The sequence below is a fragment of the Sitophilus oryzae genome, unplaced genomic scaffold (assembly GCF_002938485.1).
Source record: "Sitophilus oryzae breed Bouriz unplaced genomic scaffold, Soryzae_2.0 scaffold_469_pilon_pilon, whole genome shotgun sequence".
Lineage (NCBI taxonomy): Eukaryota > Metazoa > Arthropoda > Insecta > Coleoptera > Curculionidae > Sitophilus > Sitophilus oryzae.
Genome location: NW_022147050.1, coordinates 911,822 through 930,814, shown reverse-complemented (window position 1 = coordinate 930,814; position 18,993 = coordinate 911,822). Strand labels below are relative to the sequence as shown.

Sequence of the window (18,993 nt, the reverse complement as noted above, 5' to 3'; positions counted from 1 at the left end):
GTCTAAATTATAAGAAAAAGCATTTTCTACGAAAACTTGAAGAGATAGGTAAAAAAATTGTATAATACAATTTGATATACAATCAAATTGTACATCTGATTCACGTAAAATATACAGGGTGTTTCCTTTAAATTAAACAAGTTATTTTCATTTAAAGCTAGTAATTATTTAGTATAAATTTTTAGACACTCTCTATAAGGTAGTATTATTTTTATTATTGCAATACAAAATTTAATAAATAGAAAAACTTCAGTACAATATTTGGTTTTAAAAACTTGAATACGCCTAGAGAAACAAAGCATTAAAATTATTACTGTATTTTGACAAAAACCTAAATATTTCAAAAACGGTAAGATGAAAATGTGGCAAACCTTAATCGAATCTACCTTTACTTCAATCGTAGAAACTAAAAATGTAATAATATACAGTTTTCCGTTTAAAAAAATACAACTTTGATATTTTTTATTTATTTGGGACAATCTGTACCTTTTGAAAATAATTTTAAATTGTAGCTTTAGTAGTCCTCTAATGATCCGATCACTCACAGTTTCTAAAAATCCAATCATTTGGCTACAGTACTCCGGGTCGAATGAGGTGAATAACCCTGTATAATAATTACTAATTAAACGTAATGTCCCTTTATAGAGATGGTGACAAAATGGCGCCCTCTGTTGAGAAGACGATCGCCGAACTGGAAATGGGTTTGCTTCATTTACAACAAAACATCGACATTCCAGAAATTACATTACCGGTACATCCCTACGTGGCCTCCCTGATAAAACAGTGTGCCGCAGACGAATTTAGAAAACCTAAAGTGTCCGATTTCAGCGATAAGGTCGAAGATTCCAACTTTTTAAACCAGTTGCAGCATGGCGTCAATAGATGGATCAAGGAAATTCAAAAAGTAATTTCTTATTTTGATTATCAATAAGTTATTACTCTCTAGCGAAACAATTTTGTTGATGCATTTATTTATTGAACTGTATTGGTGGGTTCAAACTTCGTGAATTTAGTTTTAACCTTACCCTTAACATTAACCCTAAGAAATTAACTTTAAGAACTTAAGGAAATGCCGTTCATACTTCTCCTACTTAACTAAACGTTCTCCAACCCAGTGTGAGTACATATTGTGAGTTTTTTGTCCCCTACCCCTTGTCAGAGGTTTTACTTCTTCTCCTACTTGCCTTAAGAAAATAATCGATATTAGAGATGAGCAGAAAATCGCAAACTGCGATATAATCGCAGCGATTGTAAATTCGCAATCGCAACCTGTGATTCCTTTCCATAGTAAACTGCGACTTGCGATTGAAACATATATCTGCCGATTTTGGATCTTTAGGCAACCAATATTACATCAGTTGCGATTTGCAATCGCAGTGGGCACCTGAACGAAGAGCTGCGAACGAAAATCACAGCATTGCGATTTTCGTTCGCACCAGCGCAACGTTGCATCGACACGGCATCGGCACTGAGAAGCCGAACGATGAACTGCGAATGAAAATCGCAATATTGCGATTCTCGTACGCCCCGGCCGGCGGCGGCGCGTCTTCAACACGGTAGTGGATAGGCGAACGAGGAGCTGAACGAAAATCGCAGCTCATCCCAGCATTGCGATTGCGATTTTCGTTGGCACCGGCGCGGCATCGGGAGTGGGCACGCCAACGAAGGGCGGCGATTGCGATTTTCGTTCGCAGCTCCCAACACATCGGCCTAGACTAGATCGCAAAATCACATTCGCAATCAGGGCCCGTAATTTTATGAAGCGTTGGAAAATAGGCTTATATATGTTTATATACCGCATAATATATATTAGTTTTAAATTTAAAATTTATTAGTTTTAAATTTTGATAATAGTTTTAGATTTATAATCTAATTATGGATTGAGAAGGTTAAAAAATTCTTGTTTTCGGTTATGGCTAGTTATAGTTACAGTTGCTCCCAGGTAATGATTCAGGTAAAATGATTCATAAGGACAGTTTTGCATTCAAATTATAAAAAATTATCTATTTTTATCCTTTATTTACTAGAAGATATAGAGCACGGAAAAGAAACAGCCCTTTTTATTTATTATATTTTGTTATATATTATATTATTATAAACATTTTTATAACAATCCATAATATAATATAATTTTCTGAATATACTAACAGTTGTGGATCGGCTGCTATGTTAATTTAAATACATCCTTTACAATCAGTTTTTTTCATTTTAGAGAAATTTTAAATATAATAAAATGTGATATTGTCCTTTTATTTATCTAAAAGTTCGAAAGTTTGCACTCGGCTTCTTTTGAGTTACATATAAAGAAAATGTTTATTAATAAAATAAACAGTTTTTTTTTTCTAGTTATCTGAATTAAGGTTGGCGGCAACCTTTTTTATAATAAATTTTTCGTTAGTATACCTACTGTCTAAAAGCACATTCGAATATTTTGAACATTTTATGTATTTTTAATTTCCCTTTTAAATTTATTCGGTCTGTTCTAATCAAAAATGTTTAAAAAAAGGAAACTAAGTTATTTGTGGATTTTTTTTTGGTAGGTAATTGATGAAAATTTTAAGTGCAATATGTGTGCAGCAAAAATATCATAAAAAACACGCACTACAAATTTTAAAAGGCACATGGCATCGAAACACCCAACAGTTTCTTTGTAAATTTTTAGTTGGAGTGTTGTTGTTTGTGTTAATGCGCATTGACTTTGTTTTGTCGATGTTTATGCTTAATCCTACTTTGTCTGCTTCTATTTTTAGACGTCTGAGCATCACTTCCATGTCTTTGAAGGATTGCGTTGTGAGACAGATATCATCAGCATAATCAAGATCCGTCAGATGCGGTGTCGAGCACGATATTAAATAGAAGCGGCGATAATGTGCAACCCTGCTTTACTCCTGTCCCTAAGTTAAAACTGTCGCTGGTTCTACCGTTGTGCAGCACATTGCATTCTGTGTTTCTGTAGAGTTCCTTGATTATATTAATTAGTTTTTCCGGAACACCTTTTTCTTTTAGAGTTTTCCATACCATCGCATGGGGGATACTGTCTAAAGCTTTGACGAAATCTATGAATAATAAGAATAAAGGTGACCTAAATTCTATTGACTGCTCTATGATAATGCGCAATGTGTTAATATGGTCAATGCACGAGTGGTTCTGTCTGAAACCAGCTTGGTTCTCTTTCAGAGTAGGCTCTATATAGGAGTTTAACCTTAAATGAACTATAGAGGATATCTTGTGAATGGTGTTTAACAAAACAATACCTCTCCAGTTGTCACAGTTAGTGGTATCTCCTTTTTTAGGGAGTTTAATAATGAGACCCTGTTTCCATTCATCTGGGATGATGTTAGATACCCAAGCTCGTGTAATTAGAGGATGCAGTATGTCTGCTGCTGTGCTAGAGTCTGCTTTGAGGAGATTTGCACTTTAATCTTACCGTTTATTAAATATTTACGATTTTGTGAAAATGCATTAACAATTTTAATGATTCATTTTTCTAGGCGTATTTAAGTTTTTAAAACCAAATATTGTACTGAAGTTTTCTTATTTACTAAATATTGTGTTGCAATAATAAAACTAAAGCTAACGTATAAAGAATGTCTAAAAATTTATTTAAAATAATTACTACCTTTAAACGACAATAACTTGTTAAAATTTAAATAGAACACCCTATATATTTTACGTGAATCAGATGCACAATTTAATTGTCTATCGAATTGTATTATTGTTAGATGTTATTGTTGTTAGATTGAATTTGTCAAATCGTCCGTTATCGTATGAACGGGTCCGTTGACGGGCTGAAGTAAAATATTTACGGATGAAAAGTTGCGCGAAAACGCTATGACCAATCAGAGCACCGTCGGACCAACGTATAACGGATGCATGAAAATCAAGCTTAAGGCTAATGTTAAGATCGATACAACGGAACCTTGAACGCTAGCGTTCGTTAACGTTGATTCATATTCTTGGGGTTAGGACTAATGTTAGTGTTAGGGCTAAGATTGGAAACATGAACCCACCATATAAATCCTACTTACGACAACGAAGTAACGATTTTGTCAGACAACGTAAAAAATGAAGGATAATAATTTTTCTTTAGAAATTAAGTGACACAACTGTCACTGTCAAACTTTTTCTCATTGGATAGCCTATAAACACAGATTTAAACACTTACTTTGTTAATGTGGCTAAAAATTTAGTGAACACCATAACTCCTTCCCATGATTCACTTTCATATCTCCCTAAAGCAAATGAGAATTTACACAGTTTCTTCCTCACGCCCGTAGCATTAGATGAGCTCCGTAGTACAATTAATAGCATTAAAAACAAATCCTCATCTGGGACTGATGGGCTTACTCTCAAAATGTTCTCTGAACTTCCTGAATGCACATTAAACCATCTTACTACTTTAATTAACGAGTCATTCCAAAATGAAGTTTTTCCAAACTGCCTTAAGACAGCAATAATTATTCTTCTGTATAAAGGAGGTGATAAAGATGAAGCTTCGAACTATCGGCCAATTGCACTCCTGCCCACATTATCTAAGATCATTGAAAGATTGGTTAAAAAAAGATTTCTATCTTTTCTCCTTAAATATAAAATACTTACTACCCATCAATTTGTATTTCTAAGTAACAGTTGCACAAATGATGCTATGTTCGACCTTTTTAATAATGTATACTCTAGCCTGAATAACCATCACTCTACAGCTACAATTTTCTGTGATTTCTCTAAGGCTTTCGATTGTGTAAATCATAATATCTTAATTAATAAATTGCAATACTACGGTTTCGGGGGAGTGCCGCTCGAATGGCTTAAGTCATATCTTGGCAACAGAAGGCAGCTTGTGAGGATTGATACGTCTATGTCTTCTTGTAAGCCTATAGAATGTGGTGTCCCTCAGGGTTCAGTACTTGGCCCTATTTTGTTTCTGGTGTTTATCAACGACATTGCAAATCTAGACATTAGCGGTAAAATCTGCCTCTTTGCGGACGATACTAGTTTCACTTGGAGCGGCCCAGATGTTACGGCACCATTAAGTCTTGGTGCGATTCTAATCTCCTATGCCTCAACTTATCAAAAACTAAAGTTTTGTCATATAAAAGTACTATACCCAACCTTTTGTACTTAATAACACTACTATTGACGTCGTGGACTCTGTGAAGTTCTTAGGACTTCTTGTAGACAACTCGTTAAAATGGGACTTTCACATTGAAGCTCTATCAAAGAAACTAAGCGCTGCCTGTTTTGCGTTAAGATCAGTTTCTAAGGAACTTAACTTCTCAACCTCTAGAATACCCTATTATGCCCTTTTGAGTCACATCTTCGTTATGCCCCTTCCATTCTGGGGTACTTGCTGCGCAACAAAATTTGATCGTGTTTTCAGATTTCAAAAGAGAGCAGTTCGATATTTATTGGGACTGAACAGTAGAACTCACTGCCAGAATTTCTTTAAAAATTTGAAAATACTGACTCTTCCTTCTTTATTCATTTTTGAATCCGCAAGCACATATCTGCTATTCCCGAAAGGCCATCTCATAACTATCCACTTAGGAATGCAGAGCACGATCTTTATCTGCCAACCCCGAGCTCAGAACTAGTTAAAGGTTCAATACTGTACAATGCCAAAAAAATGTACAATCATCTGCCTTTGAACATCAAATCGCTTTCATTCTTTCCCGCATTTCGCAAAGCTCTAAAATCATACCTGCTGGAGAGAGCCCTATATGCGGTAAACGAGTTTTTTGTTGATGTTTAGTCAAAGTTTTAGTTTATGTCAATGGTCAAGTATTTAATATTTTATAACTTTAAAATTCTATCTATTTACTGCGTACTGTTCTAAAATTGTCCATGTATATTCTTTTTGTAATTTTAAAGACTTATATTTTTTTGAATTGTATTATTTGTATTGTGTATTTTTTGTTGTTTGTATTTTTTTGTGATTTTGATGTTTGTGAGTGCTTTGTCGATGAAGCTGTTTTGACTTTTTGCACAATAAAGCGTTGTTTGTTTGTTTGTAAATACCTATTGTAAAAAATGTCTATACCTCTGTGGTGGATTCATCTCTTCAAAAAAGTCCTATGGGTATTTCGCCACTGGTACTGTCAAAAAAATCTACAAAGTAAAATAGTTATTTTTTGTAAACACTGCGTTAATCCGACGCAGTGTTGTTGACCAACTTGTCAGCAGTGATTTACTAATAAACAAACTTGCCTAACGGACAAAAAAATGCTTAACGTTTTGGGAAGTATATCTCTTCCCGTCGTCGGCGTCGGAAGCAAAAAACACAAAGAACAATGAAAAAAAACTATTTAATTTTGATTTTAATGAACATAACATTATAAAAGAACAAAATCAATTTAAAAAATAATCATACAGAAAGTTTGAGGCTTTTTGGTTTTACCCATAGATTTAGTAAGAACAGATATCACATTGTGCATTTTAACCCGATCAAACAACCGGAGGTTGACTACGTACTGTAAAAACCAACTGAGATAGAGAAGGTGACATTGCCACATCTCAAATTTGCGCCTATCTACTTAGTTTGATTTGCAGAAAAGGTGACACTAAAACCTTCATCGGATTTCAATAAATCTCAATTTCTTAATAAAATTAATAGTTGATTTTTAAAGAAGCATGCGTAATAATATGTTATTAACCAGAGGATATATGCGTTACTATTAAAGGACATGTTTACTGTTTAATGTGCTGAAACGTCTAGAACTATTGGCAACGTCGCTGCTAGTCTTCCAGAATGAAATGAGCCGTCCGTCCTACCACCCCTCGCGACGGCCCTTGGTCCGTTATAGCGTACTACGTTTAGCTTACGGTGTGTTTGAAGTCGGAATCAAGGCCGAAGTGAACTTTTCAATGGTTTTCAGTAGTTTTTGTTTTTGTTTAACGTACTTTTGAATCTGCGAATTTTCAATATGGTAGGACAGTGTCAAATGTGTGGAAAAATAAGCTCAAATTACCCGAATTTGTCTTTTCACAGGTAGGTATTGTTTTCGCCGTAATCGTACATAGGCGTCCCACAAGGGAGCCTCTCAAAATTAAAATAATTTCGAATTATATTTGTTGAATTTTGATCTATTAAAACAAGAACGTAGTAGCCGGTAATTGAATTACAATCCGTCTCAATTACTACCTAACTGTTGTAGATCATAACAAATTTGAATATAAACGTTGCATTTGAAACTTTATTATATGACAGAAAGTGACATTTTTTTTAATTGCGTCATATTTTGGTCATTATATACGATATTCTAAAAGCATTTTGGTCAACAAGTAAACAAAGGTGTTTACCCGACCTTTTTTACATTTTATTGCTTAATTATATCTTGTATCTGCCCCTTCGGTCTTGTTTAGGCAAGTTTTTACCTAGTGTTATAGTTTTTCCTAGAGTTATTTGTACGGTGTGTTTAGCTTTTTTTAGAATGGGACGAACTATAAATAATTCTTAGGCTACTAGTTTTATACATACCTATATACAGAGTGACCCAGGCCTCCAAAAAAGCTTTTTACCTATTACGTATTTGGTTTGTGATTTTTATTTCAATCTTTACATAAGATCGGGGCCATTGTAACGCACATTTTCAAAATATTTTTGTCAACATACAGGGTGATTCAAACCGCAATACATATGCTTAATACAGTTTATGAAGATTGGGACGTTTAACTAAAATTTGATTGTCTGATTAAGCTACCTAAGTAATGGTTTTGTAAATAAACGTAATATTCATTATTATGCGACAGAAATCCCGTACTGTAGCACACAGATTTGATACTTTTAATGATAAATGCCCTCTATTGAGAGACTAAAAGGATTAAAGTAAATATTGATTTTAGGTATAGGAACTTATTAAGAATACAAGATTAAACAACTATTACACAGTACTTCACAGGAAGCTATCGATTGCGAACTAACTAAATCGTTACTAATTACTAATTTTGAAAAGTTCTTTTTAAGATCAAAAAAGGTAAAACTAAAATCTAAACTATCATTTGAGATTAAACGGGAAATTCTAAATAATGTTGCCTATTCTAAACAAGAAAAATTTATTTATAAGTTTTATAACATCTCTAATTAAATTTGGACGAAAAGAATATTTCTGTTTGCTGTAGGTAATTTTCTCAGAGATTAAACGGGAAGTTCTAAGTTCTCTTCTTCTCTCAGGGAAAATACGTAAATAAAAATGACTTTTTAAGTCAAAAGGACAAGTTATTCCAAAAAAGGACTGTCCTTTTCAAAAAAGGACAGGTGGCAACCCTAGGTATTTCTGGAATGGAAATTTAATGGCAAATCTACAACTTTAGTTTGAAAATATGTTCCGGCCACCTATGATTACAAAAATGTCTAAAACGTGCTTTACCATTGCCTCCATATTCTAAAAAAAATTGAAAGAAAAGTCACTAACCACAAATCTAATATAGAACTGTTTTGGAAGCCTGAGTCACCCTGTAAGTATTCAAAAGTAACTGAGTGTTTATATAGAAGTAACTGAAAGTTTAAATTGAATATCGACGTTGGAGCGATTTTCGAAAACTACCTATTAACGTTTCAACATAAGTATATGTGAGATATTAATTATATTATTATATTAGACCTTATAACAAAACTCATCTAACGAAAAAGTGTTAATGTAGTATATTAATATGGGGTAAAAATTTTACTAATTACTTTACTTTTAAATTCGTTCCAAAAAACGATACGCCACTGGCCATTAGAACAATCCAAATGCGCCTAGTTGCCGTGGTCGGAAATTTTAGACTTCTCCGTCTCTTCTGTCCTTGTTTGATACATTGGAATGTTTGATACACTACCAACGAGTATTTGTGAATGAGATGTTCGGTCTATCTTTATAATGTCTTTGGTTTTACCTCATTAAGTAATTGTTATCAGGTAGTAATTGTTAATTTTGAAGTTTAACTTGATATAATGTCATTTTGAACAGAACGTCAATGGTTTTTATAGACGTATCTGTTGAAAAAAAAACAAGTGTTCTTAAAAAATTATATTTAGATATATTAAATAATTTTTTTCTTTGTTCTTTGTGTTTTTTTGCTTCCGACGACGGGAAGAGACATACTTCCCGAAATGTCAAGCATTTTATTGCCCGTTAGGCAAATTTAGTAAATCATTGCTGACAAGTTGACCTCCATTGGATTAAAGCAGCAGTGTTTACAAAAATTATCTTATTTTGTAGATTTTCTTACAGTAAGTGGCGAAATACTCATAGGACTTTTTTGAAGATATAAATATTGTATTTTGTATTTTTTTATACAGGATATTTAGTCATAATATTATATTTAATTATTATTAATAAATTACATAAACAAAAAAATGCCTATTATAAAACATTACTGAAAAAAATATGATTTAATAACGTTGGAAATTTGCAAAAACATTTTAATGAGTTTTTTATTGTGTTATATTTTTATAGGTGACTAAATTAGACAGAGATCCTTCTTCTGGTACTGCTCTACAAGAGATCAGTTTTTGGTTAAATTTGGAAAGAGCATTGCATAGGATACAAGAAAAAAGGGAGAGCTTAGAAGTATCTCTTACACTGGATATATTGAAACATGGAAAGGTAAATATTTACTATAATAAAACATAAATATTGTAATAGCAAAACAATTTCCGATGCACGTCATCAATCATATCGACATTGACATTAAAGTCTATAAAGCCGACTAAATTAAATTTTGGCAAAAATGTTTAAATTTGTTGTATAATTTAAGATACCGAGCAGCTCTTCATTTTACTTTATATAGCAAATGATTGTCACAGATATTTTATTTAGATTAAAGCTGCAAAAATTAGTTTAAACCGAATTTTATTATCGCTATGTTGGTCACATTGCGCCGTGTTCAGCAATGTTGTCCTTTATTATTTGACAATTATTCTAATATCAGTCATCATTTTGTATAATATCGTGTTGTTGTTGAATCTTTGTGAGCAGTTCTCGTTTTTTTGCTTATTTTCGTAGTTTTTTTTAAATTGCACTTTTAAGCATAAACAATTCTTTTAAGAACTAAATTTTCGAGTTTTTGTATTGTATTTCTTGAAATTGTGTGTTGAAAATATGCCGAAGCATTTTTAAACAGTCGAAGCAAAAAACTTGTAGCTTTCCTGATAAACAATTTGAACGAGAACGTGATAATAAAGGTCCTTTATTAAACCTTGACTGCAGTCAGAGAAGTAAGTTTGATTGATAAGCACATTATACCACATTCAAGGTTAGTTTGTATTAAATTCTGTGATTATTAGTTTGTGCATTAATAGCACCCTCTTATTGTCGCGACCCAAGAACGGTAAAGTAATAGGATTGCTCATCCTCATAACATGTACGTTCGCCTCGTCCCGCGCTTTAGTTGACAGTTGTGACGTCATTGTAGTCCTTGTCAGTGTGTATTATTAGTTGCCTATGGTAAACTTATATAAAAATAACAGCTGAGAAATTTTGAGTTAATTATTTTGTCAATTTTAAATTTGAAAAAGGTGTTTTTAAAGTTTTTAGAGCTATAGAGTGTATAAATACTTTCATTTTGTGTTGTGGATTGTGACAAAGTGCTTGCTAAGTGCCGACGATATTGTTTATTAATTATTTTAAAGCAAACTATGGAAGTACTCTAAAAAAGAATGCCTGGAAAAGGTGATGCTGGGAACTGCTGTTCTTAAAAATGCAGTATCCGGTTATTTTATATGATTTATACAGTTAATTTTCTATACTGCATACATATAAAGTGTTTAAATCAATGAGGTTATAAGGGGGGGAGGCGACATAAGCTATCGAGAAATGTACCCAGTTACGCCATATTGGTACTGGCAATTCTGACAGTTCAGTTTTTGAGGTTAAGTGCGTTGCTGCGAGTGTTTTTTTAATTTTCCAAGACTATTTTTGTGTTTTTATTTGAATATTTGGACTTTCCGAACATGTCTTCGTGTGCTGTAAGTAGTTGTTGCAGTCGACAACGTGTAGAGAGGAAGAAATCCACTGAATCCATTTCATAGGTAAGTGTAAACATAATAGAGGCCCTGATTAAATTATTTTCGTATTTTCCATTTAACTAGTTATGCGTTTATTAATTAAATATTAAGTGTTTCTATATTGACAAAGTGTTTAGTTATTTAATACTTTGTTAGAGGCAATTAAGTAATTAAAACATGCCTCGACTTCTGTTCTTGTAAAAAAAATTCTTAACAATATCTGTTATTTTTACTACATATACTTTTTTGACAGGAAGAGTATTTTGCTAGCCAAATTTAAAAGTTTTGTTTTAACTACGGTTTATTTTTCTATTTTTACACTAAGATTTTGTACTTAAACATTTATTTACATTCCTTTTTAGCATCTGCTAGCATATACTATGTACAAACTTTATATAGTATAGCTTCAATTTTTAGATAAATATTATAAAATCAACAAAGTAAATTTACTTTTTGCAGATAAAGTCTTAACAACTTATATTTATTGATAAACATTTATTATTTTAATAAAATTTTATATCAGAACATTTTAAATTTAGTACGTAGTATATAAATTTTGCTCTCTTTAGAAAATTTTTATCAAATAAATATTATATTAAATCTGATTTTTAGGTTTCAAAAATCCCATCCGTCGAGAAGATTGGGTGAAGTTTGTGAACAGGAGAAACTGGCAAGCTACATCAGGTAGTGTTCTATGCTCGAAACATTTTTCTGATAGCTGTTTTGACAGAACATCTCAATAAAATATCTCAAATAAATAATCATTTCCTAGATTTCTAAATTTTAATGATTATCAAAATCTTAATTATGGTAAATCAGTAATCATGTTTAATTATCTTCCGCTTTTTTTCTAATTTTTTTTTAAATGTTAAGGTTATTATTGTTAGATACATCAATAAAAACAAGGCAATTAGTTTAAGACATACTAGCAACAAAACAGTGTTATTAAAGTGAGCAATAAAATTTAATTTATTTAATGTGTATTATTTTTTTGTTTCCTGCTTAAATATACATAGTATATAGTCATTAAAATTAATCTTGTAATTTATATTTTTGAAAAAATTGTAGGTTTTGTAGTTATTTTGATTAATTAATTTTTTATTTAAAAAAGTTGAGGTCGTTATATTGTGTAAAATAAAATTTTTCAAAGAAGTTTCTGTAATCCGGCCCTGCTAATGCCGCCATAGTTAAGCCCCTGCTTAAGCCTGCCTAGTGTTACCATTTTTCGCAAGCACTTTAAATGCTCATAGCGTCTCCCTGTATATAACCTCATTGATTCTCAACTAATAAACAATATTACAAATTACAATAATAACACGCTGGGGTTTCTAGACAAAGACAAAAACCGCCACTTTTTATATCGTCTGTCAGTAAACTACCAAATACAAGTGTATATAAAGTTGCCTACCTTACAAATCCTTTTATAAATGACGAGGTCAATGGGCAATATAAACTATATCTATCGCACCTTAACCCATTATATTCTCTGTACGTAGTATACCTTACCTTGTTGGCGTCACGCGCCGCGACACTTGGAGTTTTTTAGACAAGGAAAGAGAGGGGACAGGTAACACGGCAGCTGAAAGTGAGGCAAGTTGTCACCACCTGAAATTCTCCAATGGCGTAGCATCAGAAATTAGCTTGTACCTAGACGGAACAAAATATTTATTAAAACGTAAACTAATATATCGTTCATTTTTGAGTAATGCATATACAATTTTGTATTTTATAGTCTCACCTTTATAATATTAGAATATCTAAGTCGATAATGCAAAATTTATTTAACAGTTACAGTGGACTGATTATCAAGACAATTATTTATTTATTAACGTGGGTATAATGTATAATTAAATAAAAAATAATCTAATAACATATGTTTTAAACGTGTATATACATATATACTGTATGATCGAAAAAAACGGCGTCTTCTTTGTTTGGAAATGAGAATTTCACAAATGAATATTAAAAATTACATTATTCATTGAATCCGTAAGCAAGTGTGAAGGGAATTGGCTAGATTCATTATTATACCGTATAATCGAAAAAAAAACGACGTCCAGTTGGCTTGTAAATTACGATCGATGACATTCCCCATATAATTCTACATATAAAATGACATAAAAACTATACAAAACGACATCGAAAAAAGACGGCGTCAGCGATGGCTATGGTCATTTTATATGTAAAATTATATGGGGAATGTCGTCGATCGTCATTTACAAGCCAACTGGACGTCGTTTTTTTTTCGACCATACGGTATAATAATGAATCTACCCATTACCCTTCACACTTGCGTACGGATTCAATGAACAATGTAATTTTTAATATTTGTTACCTTCAATCATAAGAATATCCTATTTTTAAGAATATCCGAATTTATCCACAAAAAAATAAAACAGTTCTAGAAGCTTTGTGTTATTTTATTTATTTTTAAATTTTTATTAATTACTCACTAAACTATTATTATACACTTAAATTGGCAAATTTTTTGAAAGAATGTTTAAAAAAATATATGTATGTAGTAACAAGTAGCCCACCACAAGTTTGTTCACCCTGGTCCACCCCCAACAAATCTTGGCAGGTAAATTTAAGTTTTATATAACAACTATACATATAGATTTTTTATCACTAGAATTTTTCATTTTTTTATAGTTTACAATTATTTTACATATTTGATAACAATACTTTATACATTTTTTTACATGTGAAATATATAAAAAAATGTTTATTGCTGAAATTGTATTTCTCTGATTATAATTCCCTACGACACTGGTGAAATCCGGTCTGAGTAGCAATACTTATAGTTTCAAACATTAATTATAATACAGGATATTGAAAATACTACTTGGAATTATTAAAAACAGTTTGGTTTGGATGTGGTACAAGACATATTAAAAGCATTTTACATATTTTTACTGCTATAATGAAAAAAATGTACATTTTATAACCACATAACAAAAGTTGTGTATCGATTTTTACCTGTGAAATGTAATTCCAGCCACTTTTTTCTCGCTTCGGCCTTTGCAGCCATACGCTGAACATCTCACCATACTAAACAACACAGTTTATAAATTTAAAACAAAACAGTTGTCACAAAAAACATAAAAATTCGCTCGGTGTCACCTCGAAATCTTGTCACCAAAGTATGGCCGCCGATCGAATTTTGGCCTCACTAACCGATCACGGGAGAATATGCGTGTTACCCAAATACGTTTAAATAAAATATACGACTGCCTCCCCATAAGAGCAATGAGAGGATTTACGTCCCAGTATTGAAGGAGGACAGAAAATCGAGTCGAATGTTCAAGACATAGGTTCATCCTTGTTTAGTCAAACCTCCTACAAACCAAGGATAGACTTATGTAGGAAATGCATTGAAATTCTATAGCCATCCTTCAATATCGGGACAGGAATTTAAGCGGTACCCTCCGTATACTTTATTTTAAATGTATTTGGTGTTACCCGTCCCCTCTCTTTCCTTGTCTAAGTGGAGTTTAATATGTGTAAAACATAGCGGGAACGAAGGACAAAATTAAATTTTGACCGGCAGTAGAGAAAATGAGTAAAATAAAATGTTTTCAAGCGAAAATTGGATAAATTGGGGATAGTTTTGAATATTTTAGGATGAAAAAAAGTGATTTACAAAAAGTATAATAATTTAAATAAGTTTATCTAATTTTCTCGTAATTTTTTTGGGGAGGCATTGACCATTTGACCTCATGGTTAAGCCGCCACTGGTAGAGTCTTTATTTGTTTTTTTATCATTTTCTAGCGATTCCATGCTACCGTGTCTTTCGATACGGACACCGGATTAAAACAAGCCATCGCGACGGTGAACGACTACAATCCTCTCATGAAAGACTTCCCCATCAACGATTTACTGGCCGCCACAGAGCTGGAAAGGATCAGAGCCGCCGTACAACTGATTTTTTCTCATCTGCGAAAAATCCGTTCCACCAAGTATCCGATTCAGCGATGCCTCAGGCTGGTCGAAGCCATATCGCGAGACTTAGGCGCTCAGCTGCTCAAGGTTTTGGGCACGAGAAGACTGATGCACATTCCGTACGACGAGTTTGAGAAGGTGATGATACAGTGCTTTGAAGTGTTCGCCATTTGGGAGGACGAGTATGAGAAGCTGCAAGCTTTACTAAGGTAAACTCTAACATGTGTTACATTTTTCCTCGGTTCCGTGTGGATAGAAAGTAGTAGTATTTATTTAACACTAATTAACAAAAACAATAACGACAAAAGACTTAAAGAACTATTTACAAACGATTTATAACTATTTATCTAGAAAGAATTTATTTTGAATTTTAGCGCGTTAACTGTACTCGTCTATTTATGTCTGTCCTCTTCAGGATCCAGCCGTCGGATTTCATACCCACAGCTAAAGAGTTTCGCGAATAGTCCATAAATCATTAGGTGCATAGAGAAGGTCTATTCTTTAATGCGATGTTAAGGTCATCTGAGGGCGGGACGTATAGTTATAGTCTGTTCAACGAGAAGATCCTTGACAGTGATAGATGTGTCTGTCATTTTAATTTCAAAGTAGTTTATTTTATTTTACAAAGAAATAAGTTGGTACAACTGGAACGCATAGCAGGAAATTAATATATGTATTTAAAATTTGACTGACAAGTAACTTCAAAATGTTGTGCAAAAAACTCTATAAAACTGAAAAAATGTAATCGAGTTATTTTATTTAATAAAAAACGGTATGTGTTAATACAAAACAAACAAAAACAAGACACCACATACACCAAAAAATATAAAAAAGAACTATTTCTTACTTTCAAGCTTTATGAAACTTCCCGCATTTATGATTATATTTATCAATATAACTTATGTACAAATACAAATTTGTAATATCCCGCAGGAATAAATAAAACAAACTATTTTATTAATAATAACACTTAATAATAAAGCACTAAGTAGGTAAATTTCTGAAATGACAACTTCATTTGACAGTTATCTTTTACCTTGACTGGTGCTCATAAGTAAATACAGGGCCATAAGAAAGGAGAGATATTTAAAAAGAAATCGGCGATAACTCGTAAACGAGCTAATCAAAAATATCTAAAGTTATTCTTTTGAATGTGGGTTTTAGTGCTCTTCTATAAACCTAAATAGAATTATTCTCTAAAATAATTAGGGAAGCCAATAATTGACCCCATTAAAATTTAAATGAGATTTCCTATGTCCCGTCCGACGATGCAACACCCGGTATGTGGGAAGGCAATGTGCATAATTTAAAATTTTTTTGTTAAATATAATCAGAACTAACATCCATACCAAAGTTATATTTTTTCCTATGGAACACCCGGTATTTTATTTCATTTTTGGATTCTTGGACATAAACAAGGCATTTATTATAAGGGTTAAAATTTTTAGTTTTTGAGATATTTAAAGTTATTTAAATATGCATGCTACAATAGAATAAATTATAAACACCCTGTACATTACTTTTAAGAATTAATTTTTGTGCTGACTTTTAAGGCAAAGGAATAAACTTTACTGAAAAAATGTGTTGCTTCCTTAAATTTATACAGGGGTACCAAAAATTGCTGATCTGTTTTAAATATTTATTTTACATAAAAACTTCGTTATTTCAAATGCAACACCCTCTATTTTTTTAAATAAATCGAAGCAGATTCAAATGCTCTTTGAAACTATATTAGTGTTTGCCATACCTTTCTAGCTCTGATTTTAAATAAAAAGCGATTTTTCAATGAAATTGCAATCGGGATGGCTGGTGTCGCCATGGCAATTTTCTAGTGACAGTTAGTAACTATTTTCAAAATCGTCATTAGTTTATAGACTTTATTATTTGTTAGATTTCTGACAGTTTACTTAAATTTGTTCACAATAGTCTTCTTATATTCAAAGACAATAGTTTAATAAGTAAGTGTTCGGGCGGGAAAGTGAAATAGCAAAAGCGGTTCCACCGTTTCCACGGAAATCTCAAATAAAATAGTTCCAGCCCTAGCCACTAGGTGGTAGTGCAATTAATTTTTAGGTTAAGAAGTTGCTACTAGTTATTGCCAGATGGCGGTAAATCAGAATTTTTTTGTAGTTTCCATAGTTTCCAACGGCCATTGTCATATTGTCAAATTCTCAAAAAATATTGTCGTTGTCATAGCGCCAATCATAATATTATCAAATAAATGATTATCAAAACGTTTTTAAAACTATAATTTGTTCTATGAATTTGTTATATGTGTTTTAATTAGACAATTCCTTTTGTTTCTGGCTCTAAAAATATAATGTAAGTCTTTTATTTTTGCCATCATTTAAGTACCTATTTAAATTCTTACTCCATTTACAAAACTTTGGGCGTATTACGTCGGTCTTGTTTTATTATAATAAACGATGTTTAAATATTTGACTTATAAATAAGAACTTTAAATAATAAATAATATTTCACATGTTTGGCTTTAATTTTATTTAATAATTGTATATATTATACTGTTAAATCTTATTTTTTACACATCACAACGATACTTGTTATTAGTATTGTTGAATTTGTGTAAAAAATAATATTTAATAATCAAATTTAATTATTTTAGAGTAAAATTATTCAGTAAATACGCTCATTTAAAAAGCCCGCGCTTCGATCCATTTAAAACAAGCCCTACTCAATAGATGGCGCCACTTCTGTAGGACCATTTTTCAGTATGGCAGAGTCCATTCTTTTTCTAGCTAGGTATATTCTTTGAAGTGTTCATTATTTTATCAAGAAAAATAATCAGTATCTGCTGGCGGAACGAATGGGTAGGTTACTAGTCATTTTATTTTGTGAGGAAAACTGCTTCTTAGCCTCAAGGGCTTATGCTCAAAGATATCAAAATAGGAATCTTCTTGATAAGCGTTCCTTTAAAAAACTATCTGTCCTATTTCGCAAAAGTAGTGTGGTAGTGTGGTTATAAAATCCTATTAGGCAGAAACCTGTCGTTGGAAGAGAAGAAAATGGATTGGCCGTAATTGTCTCTTTTATAGAAAATCGATATACATATCTGAAAGTCATCGTAAAATAAATCCAAGAACTATTTCTTTATTTTTCTTGATAAAATAATAAATACATATTTAATAAAATTAATTATTACACTGTTGTAGGTAAATTAAGTAAAAATAAACTCGCTATAAATTTAAATAAGGTCCACAAACTAATTTCGATTTTGAGAAAATAGCTACTATCACTATAAACTTGCCACGACCACAGCAGCCATCTTGGTTGCCATTTTATTGAAAAATTGTTCTTTATTCAAAATCCGAGCTAGATAGGTATAGGAAACCCTAATATAGTTTGAAAGAGCATTTAAATCTGCTTCGACTTATTTAAAAAAATATAGAATATTGCGTTTAGTATTTCATTTTTGTAAAGTAATATTAATATGGTGCCGTTAAACTTTCTAAAATTTACAATAATCTCACTGAAATTCAAAGCCCAACGCAATTACGTTCTAGATGTGTGCATTTTTTATAAAATCAATTATAAAGAAATATTTTGGATAATAGTGTAAGAGTTATCTGATTTTTTCTTAATTCCATTAGGGACATCATGAAGAAGAAACGAGACGAGCATATGAAGATGGTGTGGCGCATCTCCGCCCAGCACAAGAAACTGCAAAATCGTATGGAACAGATGCGCAAGTTCCGCAGGCAACACGAGCAGCTACGTATGGTGATCGTGCGCGTTCTGAGGCCTTCCATTAGAGAGGCCGCAGTTCAAGCCGAAGGTGAAGAGCTGGAAGCTCCGAAACCGACGTTTTCCTTGGATGCGGCAGACGCTAACGCAATCGAGGTAATTATATCAGTCAAATGTCAAAACTTAGTTGAGGCATGTTGTTTATTATCAATTTTTTTTATTTGAAATATATGTATATACCCTATACAAGAACAGTTAACTTAAGAGGAGCGATTCAGCCGAAAGTGTCTGCCAGCTGCATGCAAAAACTCCTCGCTTTGTGACGTCATTGTAGCCCTTGTCATGATAGTGTATATTATTGGTT

General features: G+C 32.2%; 1 protein-coding gene across 2 annotated transcripts in view; it reads left to right on the top strand.

Moving 5' to 3' along the window:
• LOC115886148 (dynein heavy chain, cytoplasmic) overlaps positions 1–18,993 on the top strand; it is a 151,151-nt gene that overhangs the window by 7,080 nt on the left and 125,078 nt on the right. For both annotated transcript variants that reach the window (XM_030905223.1, XM_030905224.1), the window contains exons 4-7: positions 646–904; positions 9,435–9,584; positions 14,757–15,136; positions 18,536–18,785. In XM_030905223.1, the coding sequence (XP_030761083.1) occupies positions 646–904; positions 9,435–9,584; positions 14,757–15,136; positions 18,536–18,785 (1,039 nt within the window). The remainder of the gene's footprint in view (positions 1–645; positions 905–9,434; positions 9,585–14,756; positions 15,137–18,535; positions 18,786–18,993) is intronic.